Consider the following 10,502-nt stretch of genomic DNA (forward strand, 5'->3'; position numbering starts at 1 on the left):
GAATGCATGGGGCTCTGCTGAGGGATGGACAATGAGCCAGTCAAGAGCTTATGGGTCAGGACTGGTGGAGATTTCAAGATGGGCAACATTCAGGGGGGTGTCTGCTACGGACCACCTGATCAGGAAGAAAAACATGATACAGCATTCAGACAGCTGGAAGACACCTCATGTTTACAGGTTATAGTCCTCACAGGGGACTCCAACCAAGCTGTTATCTACTGGACAGACGACACAGCAGGGCACAACCAGTCCAGGAGGTTTCTGGAATGCATTGATGATAATTACCTATCACAGGTGATAGAGGAACTGATGAGGAGAGACATGCTGTGGGACTGGAGACTTACAAACAAGAAAGAATTGGTCAAGGATTTGAAAGTCAGGGGCAGTCTTGACTGTGGTGACCATGAGAAAGTCGAGTTCAGGATCACGAGAGCAGGAAGAAAGGAGCAAAGCAAGATCGTAACCCCAGGCTTCAGGAAAGCAGACTTTGGCCTGTTATGGGACCTGCTTGGAAGAATCCCAAGGGAGACAGACACAGAGAGGAGTGGTCCAGAAGAGCTAGTTGATTTTCAAGGATCCTCCAACACCTCCTCCAAATTCAAAAATGGTCCACCCCACGTGCGGGAAGTTGAGTAAGAGTGGCAGGAGGCCTTCACAGAGGAACAATTAGCTCCTGATGATGCTCAAATGTAAAAACAAAGCATATAAGAAAAGCAAGGAGGGTCAGGTGACCCAGAAAAAGAGGGCTATAAAGACACTGTCCGAGTATGTAGGGACAGGGTTAGGAAAGCCAAAGCCATGTAGAGCCGAATCTGATGAGGGATGTGAAGGGCAACAAGAAAGGCTTCTGCAGGTTCATCAGTATTAAAAGGAAAGTAGGGTAAATGTAGATCTGCTGCCAAATGGGGGTGGGGACTTGCTGACAAGAGACAGGGAAAAGGCTGAGGCACTCAATGCCTTTTTCACCTCACTCTTTACTGGGACATTTGCCTTCAGGAATCCAAGGCTCCTGAGATGCATGCAAAAGCCTTGAGCAAGGAAGACCTCACCTGGAAGAGGATCAGGTTAGGAAACATTTAAATAAACTGGACATATATGAGTCCATGAAGCCTAACGAGATGCCCTCAGAAGTGCTGCAGGAGCTAGACAATGCCATTGAGACCACTTTCAAATACCTTTGAAAGATTATGGCAACCAAGGAATGTTTCTGAAGGACTGGAAAAAAGCAAATGTCACTTCTATCTTCAAGAAGGGCTAGAAGGAGGATCTGGGAGACTACAGGCCTCACCTCAATCCCAGGGAAGATGGAACTGCGAAGCTATTTCCCAACATATTAAGGACAATAAGGTGATTGGGGCTAGGCAGCAAAGATTTATGAAGGGAAAATCATGCCTAAGCAACCTTAGAGCCTTCTTCAAGATGACTGGCTTGATAGACAAGGGTATTAAGTTAAGACTTTCAATACTGCCTCCCATAACATCCTTATGGATACAGTGATGAAATATGGACTAGATAAGCAGATAGTAAAGTGGAGGGAAAACTAGCCAAACTGCCAGACTCATAAGGTTGTGATCAGTGGCATGAAGTCCAGCTGGAGGCCAGTGGTGTACCCCAGGAATCAATACCGTGGCCAGTACTATTCAACATTTTCACTAATGACCTGGAGAAAGGGACAGAGTGCACCCTCAGCAGTTTTGCAGATGATGTAAATCTGGGACGAATGTTTGATACACTGTGTGGTCATGCTGCAATTCAGAGACACCTCAATGGGCTGCAGAAATGAGCCAACAATAATCTCATGAAGTTCAACAGAGAAATGCAAAATCCTGTACCTGGGGAGGAATAACCCCCTGCACCAGTACAGGCCAGGGATTGACTGGCTGGAAACCTGCTCTGCAGAAAAGGAGCTGGGGATCCAGGTGGACAAGCTGAACATAAGCCAGCAATGTGCCCTTGCAGCAAACGAAACCAACAGCATCCTGGGCCACATTAGGAAAACTGTTGCCAGCAGGTCAAAAGAGGTGGTCCTTCCCTTCTATTCAGCACTGGTGAGGCCACACCTGGAATTCTGTGTCCAGTTCTGGATTCTCCAGTACAAGAAAGACAAAGATATACTGGAGTGATTCCAGTGAAGGGTCAGGGAGATGATTAATGGATTGGAGCATCTGTCATATGCAAGAGGCTGAGAGAGCTGGGATTGTTCAGCCTCCAGAAAACTCAGGGGGCATCTTGTTAATGTGTATAAACACCTCATGGGAGGGTATAATGAAGATGAAGCCAGATTCTTCTCAGTGGCATCCAGTGACAAGACAAGAAATGTGTACAAATTGAAATACAGAAAATTCCACTTAAACATAAGAAAAAGCTTTTTTACTGTGAGGGTGGTCAAACTTTGGAACAGGATAACAGAGAGATTGTGAAGACTTCAACCTTGCAAATACCCAACTGTGCATGGTCCCAAGCAACCTGCTTTAACTGACCCTGCTTCGAGCAGTGGGGGTGGACTAAATGATCTCTAGAGGTGCCATCCAACCTCTACTATACTATGACTTTGTGATTGTGTGTTTGTGTGAGTGTTTAGTATTTAGTATAAACAACACAGGCAGAATCAGTCAGTATAAGAACTGGGATTTACGTACTTGTGCTCTTTGTATCACAAACATCAACAGGAAAGTTTTGGATAGAGTATTTCTTCAGAAGGTATCACTTTGTAAAAGTAAATTTATTTGCAGGGCATGTAAGTATCAAGAATAAATCAATTTAGTTAAGAGGGAACAAGACATGTTAATGACTTAATTGCAATTGAATGTCTCACTTTGTATTCTCAAGTGATTCATCTCTAATTTTTTAATTCAATATTATTTTATTGGATGTTCTCAAGTGTTCAAAGCAGTGTTTTCTGTTCTATTTTACAGACAAAAAAATGGTTAGTATTTTCCTCCAATGAAAAAGGAAAGCAATCATATCTATGAGTAGCAATGAAAGTATTTGCATGTGTTGGACATAATTCTCTTATCTAATCTGCACTGATTTAATTCTGTTGGATTTAAGACTTCATCCACAAATCTTTGAGAAGAGTGGAGAGATTTCCATTGACTTCAATGGAGCTTTTGCCTGTGAAAGGACAACAGGGTTGGCTCCAAGGGAAACAAGATAAGGTCATATTGAATATCAAATATTTACACTGGTCAGTGAAAAAGAGTTGGTATTATAGTACACTGACTGAACACATTTGCAGAGCAATGGTTCCATGTCCAGTCACATGGCAATCATATCACCTAGCTATGCCCAGGGAAGCAACCCCCGGTGGTTATTGCAGAGATCCAAAGGAGAAATTGTTCATTAACATTTACTAATAATCCAGTCCTCTTCAAGCTACTTACAGGCCTTAGGAGACAAGTATGTATTTAAAATAAAAAAGGTATACCATGAGTGCAAAAACAAGCAAGACTCAGAGCTGGACAAATACCAGATGCTTTGTTTTGCATTGTCTGTACAACACTGATCTAGCTGAGAACTAATATTTAGGTAGTGGCCATCTGCCTTAAAAGGTACTAGGAGAAGTTGACATTTAGAAGAGTAAGTCAACAGAACAAGTACTAGGGAGAATCCTTTCTAGTCAACTCTGTAATAAAAAGAATTTTCCTAAGAGAATTTTAACATTTAAAGATCAGCTTGAAGGAACACTTTAGGCACAGCAGACTAATAAAAATCCCATTTTATAAAATATTTACTTGCTTTGCAAGTAGCAAAAATATCACATGAAATCGGAAGTTATGAAGCTTTGCCTTAACCAGTTCAGGGGAGGAAAGGGAATTATTTCCAACAGCAAGCCTCACGTGAAACAAAAGAATTATTTTATTATTTCTAGCAAGAACAGAAAACATTAGTTGTACAAAGTGTTAGATCATATTTAACTATGGATGTAAAGCAGAATCCTGCCTTCTAAAAGCTAATCAGTGTGGGTACTGATGTTTGTAAGGTCTAGCTGCACAGCCTCCAATCCACATTTTCCTTAAAATCTTTGGAAACCTCAATGCAGTATTGAACATTACACTACAAACCCATTTTTCTTACCCCTGGCATAATGATCTTCTCAATGTCTTTAAAGACATCCTCAAAGCTCTCAGGATCCTGGGGTGCACAGTCCGGAATGAGGGGCCTTAGATATCCTGGTTCCACATCTGGGAAGACCTGTCTTTTATCTATCTTCTCCAGGTAATCTGCAACATAGTCCACCATCTCCTTCCCTCTCTTGCGGAACTCTGCAGCATCCATGGGTATCAGAGTTTAGGACTTAGTACCAGAAAAACCCTAAAAAAAAAAAAAAAACACTTTTGAAAGAAAATAATACTAGTTTTAAACCTGTTGTTCAGATGATTTATAAGATGACTCATATGGCCTTTTTGAAAAGACCACATGCTCTTTTATTTCTGCATATTCGGCCAATGCCCATACAACTTGAATTCTGCTCCACTCCAGTATTAGCTGGACATTGTATAGAAGTAAATCTTCGATGCCTGTGTCATCATATAGATTAGATTAATACAGATTGGCTGTATCTTTAGCACAGAAGAGCAGTAGAGGCACATTGATGAAGACTGAGCAACCTGGTCTAGTGGAAGGTGTCCCTGCCCATGGCAGGGGGGTTGGAACTACATGATCTTTAAGGTCCCTTCCAACTCTAACCATTCTATGATTCTGTGATTCAGAAATCACAGATTTAATCCCTACTACTGCTGGTTGACACAAGGATGTGGCGTATAATCAACTCCCTCCTGCCTTATAAAAATGAGGTCTAAGGAAATAGCATGCTGTGTGTCTCTATTATAATCTATAAAAACGAGCTATAATAATCACAGTTATCACAGTGATCCACTGCGCTGCCCTGTCATTTTATCCACTTCTTGCCTCCTGTCTTGCCTCAAGATTTAGCTTCTTTACTCTTTTACTGTAAATGTACATGCTGTGCCATTTACAAAACCTTATTTCTTACTGAGGTTTCAGTTAGAATTCACTTAGAGTTGATCTGTACTGTATTTTGCAGCAGGTTGTGAGGAAGCTCTGTCTGGGACTGTCCCTATTTCCAAGGTGTTGGGCTGGAGCTCTAGGTGTGCTTTGAGCTAGGCAGAAACTGTGGGAGCACACCCAAGGCAATGTATGGCTCACCAGAGATGAGCTGGAGTTTGCCTGCAAAGCGGTGTGCAAATCTAAAATCATATTGCTAGGGTGCCTGCGCCTGCCACCCTGACCCTCCTAACTTTTTTACTGTATGTGGCTTTGCATTTGGAGTGCTCAGTGAATACAAGGTCGAGACCACAGTGCCTAAAAAACGTCCAAGAGTCTTTATACTTTCAGATGAAGTGAGTGATACTGTTCCTTGGGATCTAGCAAAAAAATTGGCAAGTGAAACAAGGATACTCACTGCTGGTGTAAAGAACTACTACGCTTAGTTCGCATACCTTCAGATCTTCACTTCGTAAGGAAATAATTATATTAAGCACAATGTGAATATTATGCAATTAAGAGACAATTTCTTAGGTATCAGCTATTTGTGCTAAGGATTTATAACTGAGGACATCAGTTTGAGAAAAGAGGAACCCTTCTGGGCTTTATTGTATTTGAATTAGTACCGTCACATTACAGAAGAAAGACATCATTGATAAACACCATCCTAGAGACATCTCTGCTGCTACAAATAGAGGATCTGAGATTTGTGAGGAGCAGCTGCTGCTGCTATTTAAAAAGGCAGGGTGCTGCTGTAGGTCACGAACCACTTGGGAACGCAAGGATCTGCACAGTAGGGACTTCCAGCCCCCCCAGAGAATAGCTGTTCTTATTGCTAATTTGTTAGAGTTTTATTACTCTCTTCAACCATCATGTAAGTGTTTATTTGGCATGCTCTATGCCTTTCTGAAAGGGGAATTAGGACCTTTCTCAGATCTTGCTACTAAGTTGCCGGAAACACATTACCAGTGGTCATTACGGTCCTCAGAGGATTCTGGTGGGCAGCTTTGTGTGTCATCTGAAAGACTGCGTTTAAGCAAACAGTTTTGTTTCCACTCCCTTACAGTCAGGAAGATTCCATTTCTTCAATACTCCCCAAATCTTACGTGCATTTTCATTTAACACATCTTTGATCACAGTTCAAAATTTTAATAAACTTTCTAAATAAGTCAGCATGAACTGCAGCGATCAATATGTATCTCTTTGGCAGCAATCTAATTACGCCCCAAGGCTCTGTTCTTTGGTTTAGATATTTTTGCCGGAAGAAATCTAAATATTGTACTGTTTCACTTCTTTTTCAAAGTATCTCTAACTTAATCCTCAATTTATGCTGTGTCATTATTTCTTTTATGCTACTTCATTCATCAGTTCATTGGGATAGCATGCTCTAAAGAACTTGCACATGGCAATCTGTTCTTTTTTCCTCTGGTTTCAGAGATGAAAGCTGTGAAAATAGAATTTAATCCATGACTGCCAAATCAGTGAGACTTGCCTGAGACCGAACTGACTCAGAACTTGAGAATTTGGTGTTTCTAGCACCACTGTTGCTCACCACTGAGTTACAGTTATTCCTACAGACTTTTACACATGGATCAGTTCAGCTGAACATCTCATTATCTGTGGGTGCAATGAACTGTCAGTACAATGTCAGAAGAGGTAAGAGTATCACTTTACTACTCTCTAGCTTTACTTTGTATCAATTCAATATAGGGCATAATTTAAAATAGAACCTTCTATGGAACGCTTGGTCTTTTCCCAAAATATCAATCAAACGGCATAAATTAAATAGCATCACGTGCAAGCTCAAAACAGCTCACAAACACACAGACAAAAATACATTTATTTATCATATTACCACAACATAGATACTACGTTATATAGCTTATGACCATTTTTCTACCATCTAGATTTTTTTGGATCTGAAATTTCTTTTTATTCCAAGTAACATTTGCATCATATTGTTCCTATACAGTATGCTGATATAATTTATTGTAATTTTCATTATTAGCAGTTTGGACAAAGTTCTCTTTGGATATCAGGATAAGCAAATAAAATTCAGATCTAAATATCAGATACACACTCTGTGGTTTCAGCCTATGACCATGGAACTGAAATTTGTCAACTCAGTTTGACAAAATATACATTTTAGATAATCACTGAGATCTTATTTGTTATTTGCGAACTATAGTTCTTCCCAAGAGCTGGAGGTCCACTGGCTCATCCTAACATTGTTTTGGCTGTATTACTTCTGTCATAAATCACTGTTGCAATAGCATTCTCAAAATTCAGGGTAAAGAATTAAATTCCAGGGGAAACCTCTGTTTTGCATGGGAGAGGTAATTGAGCCAGGAAGTTTAAGCATAAAGAATGGGAGGATGAACCATCCATCCCAAATCTGCCACAGTTGCTGCAGTGTTATAAATTGATATAAACTAGCATCATAAGTTAACCTCTAATGAACTTTCAGTTCAGTCATCCAGTGAAATACATCAATCTGCTTCAATCTGAAGCAAAGTATTTCATTCTTCTTTCTCCAATAACAATACTGAGAAATTAAAATCTATCTAAACATCTATCAATTTTTATGTAGCCATGCATCTTCTTTCCTAACAGTCCTTGCCTGAAAATTCCTTACGTACTGTAATACGCATATCTCACCAGGAACTGTGAAGGTATCCTCCGTGCAGGAAGAGAGGTCATTTAAATTTTCCTTTTCACCTCCTATTTTGTATCTTTTTTTTCTGTGAGTGACAAGACCCACTTATACTCTCATCCCTATTTTCATTCTCTTCCTCAACTGCTCATTACAGATCTCACTTCATCTGCTTGAAAGTATTACTTGCTATGGAAGCCACATCCAGTAGACAGAATATCTGACAATTGTAATGCTTACCAGTGAGTACCATAAAAATGCAAATTACTTCACCTCTCTACCAGTACAGAGTATTTCTCTCTTCTGCCTTGCACATGCATATACAACACATGTACAATGCAACAATACAATGCATAGAGAGAGGCCTTCCATCTGTGCCAGTGTATTTTACAAATATATAATGTGATTTTCTAAGAAGCAAAATACGTCAGACTACTCAGCCCTTAGGGTCTAAAAAGAAAACACTGCTTGAGAGCATCCATATTTTCTGAAGGGCTGAGTGTTACAATCTGTGTGTACTTGAAATATCCACTTAAGTCGAAGGGACTTAAACTGCAAAATAATGTAGGCTGAGTTTCTCAAACTAAATGGAAATTTCAGAGAAACTGAGCCTCTCTCTGAAGTACTTAATACCGGTCTATTTTCTTGAAGGCCCATAAAGAGTGATACAGGCTCCATGCTCTCAGGGATCCCACACCTCCCAGGATGTACTTCAGCATATTCAACACCCGCGAGCTGAACCCTAAGTGAGGAGAGCACAGTTTCTCAGGAGGCATCCAGCCTAATTATCAGTCTAAATATCACCACTTTGTAAGCATAGTCTGTATTCAAACAGAATTTTACCAAACATATATTATGCCTGAGTACTTTTGTTGCCATCTGAGTTCAGTGTTACTGGAGAAGATTGAGTTTTGCTCTTAACTTCAGGTAAAAACAAGAGAAAGCATGTTAAATCTTAAATAATATCAATGTATCTTTTTTTTATTATTCATATATAAACTCTTTGCTCTTTAGTTTTGCTGGAATTTGTCAGAGGACAAGTACACTACACAATCTAAAGTTGGTATATCCTTTGCTGCTTTGTTCAAACTACTCCTACCTCAATGCACTGAAATTAGAACATTTTATTTTAGTGAAGGTACTGAAAACTGTTGTTAGTCTTTAGATTGTATATTCAGTATAATGTTCATTTGCAAACCATTTTCTACTTTATCTGAAACTGAACCATACAAATGAGCAGTTTATGCACAATTAAGTATTAAATACATTTATAGGTATAATATTATGTAGATAACATTCAACTTATTCATTATTTCTGTTAAGAAGTATCGTCTGTAATTTTAGAATCTGTTTTTGTATTAACAAAATATAAATTTAAAAGATATCTAAATACCACCAGGAAATTTTTTTATGAGGAAGAAAAAGAGAAAAAAAGAGGAAAAAGACAACAAATGAGGAGAGAGAGGTACATCTGATGTATTATAATTTTATGACTGCCTGTTCTACAGTTCATCAAAGTAAAATAAAAACCAGCTAACATAATAAAATCTTTTAGTAGCTCCTATTATTAAATACAGAAAGGAAGAATGCATAGACACATTGACAGTACCTTAAACTGATAGCTGCATTGGCTCAAAAAAAGTAATAACTGTATATCTTTCCAATAAATGAGACAAGTTCACTTTCTATTCTGCCAGCTGATTGTTGCAGAATATAATGTAAGTAAAGGCTTGTGGTGCTACAGTGACAGCACTGAAGCCAGGAAGACTTTCTGCTCTTGAACCCAACTGAAGGTTTTTGCAGCTGTTGCTACTGTTAAGCTAAACTTTGACTTTTGGCAACAGGAGTATTGCCTGAATAAAGACTGTAGGATGTATTTTATTTCAGCATGAGTAAAAAGGAACTGAATCTACTCTGTACTTCTACCTTTGCACAAGCCAACAACTAGGTATACATGTTACAGGCCCTACATCTCATTTAAAAATTTCATTTTCCAACTAGAAGTTGCTGGTTTTATTAATTGCTGTCACTGGCACAGAGTCTGCAACTTTGTAATTTTCCCTTCTGAGGTCTTATTATAATGATGGGAAAGGGTTATTTCTGAGGAAAACCTCTCCCTAAAAAGTCATGCATTTAATTTATCTTGAAAATGTTATTATTCAAAATATTTGGCAGAGAATTTCTCTTGTTTTTTCAAAACTGTTGCACTTGGAAAGACAAGATATAAACTTTTGGATACATGGGATTCTGCAAAAATGTACATAAACAGTTATAGCTGACATACATCATAGGTAGAAACAAGCAAACACAAAATGACAGATGCACACTACATTGTGCAAACTTAGGTTAAAGAGAAATGCTTTTTGAGTATCCTGGATTATCCCTAAAATAACACAGGCTGGCTGTTTTATTAGCCAAGCTCCCACTCTAGGTAACCAATTGTTGCATTAATCCAAATGTACCTCCTTGAATTCAATAACCACAAAGCTTTAAGGACAAAGAATGTTACTTACAGCAAGTTGGTAAGGTTCTTCCTTCTCCTCCGTCTTTCTCTTTGCTCCTCTGTGACAGCTATAAAGCGCGGAGGATGCAGTTGCCAGCATATATAGGCAGAGTATCCCCGTCCCCTCAGCCTATCACAGCCCAGCGCTTTGCATCCAACATGCAGCAGCAGCATCCTCCCCAACGCCCCCCCTGCCACTGCTCTGTCACCCGAACTGTAAAGAAATTTTTCTGTGTGTTGGAACGGAACTTCCTATGTTCCAACTTGCACCCATTGCCCCTCGTCCTCCCCCACCTCCTCCAAAATACACTTAGTAAAAAAAAGCGACCCAAAAGGCAG

General features: G+C 39.4%; 1 protein-coding gene across 5 annotated transcripts in view; it reads right to left on the bottom strand.

Moving 5' to 3' along the window:
• The window catches only part of DDC (dopa decarboxylase (aromatic L-amino acid decarboxylase)), a 59,214-nt gene extending 48,924 nt beyond the window's left edge, over nucleotides 1–10,290 (bottom strand). For 4 of the 5 annotated variants that reach the window (XM_009883787.1, XM_009883785.1, XM_009883788.1 and 1 more), the window contains exon 1: nucleotides 4,078–4,278. In XM_009883787.1, coding sequence (XP_009882089.1) covers nucleotides 4,078–4,278 — 201 coding nt within the window. Of the gene's footprint in view, nucleotides 1–4,077; nucleotides 4,315–10,173 lie in introns of those variants that run through there. The other variant, XM_009883783.1, reaches the window with a different exon arrangement.
• Between the last annotated feature and the right edge of the window lie 212 nt (nucleotides 10,291–10,502).

The sequence above is a fragment of the Charadrius vociferus genome, unplaced genomic scaffold (genome assembly GCF_000708025.1).
Source record: "Charadrius vociferus isolate BGI_N301 unplaced genomic scaffold, ASM70802v2 scaffold103, whole genome shotgun sequence".
Classification (NCBI taxonomy): Eukaryota; Metazoa; Chordata; class Aves; order Charadriiformes; family Charadriidae; genus Charadrius; species Charadrius vociferus.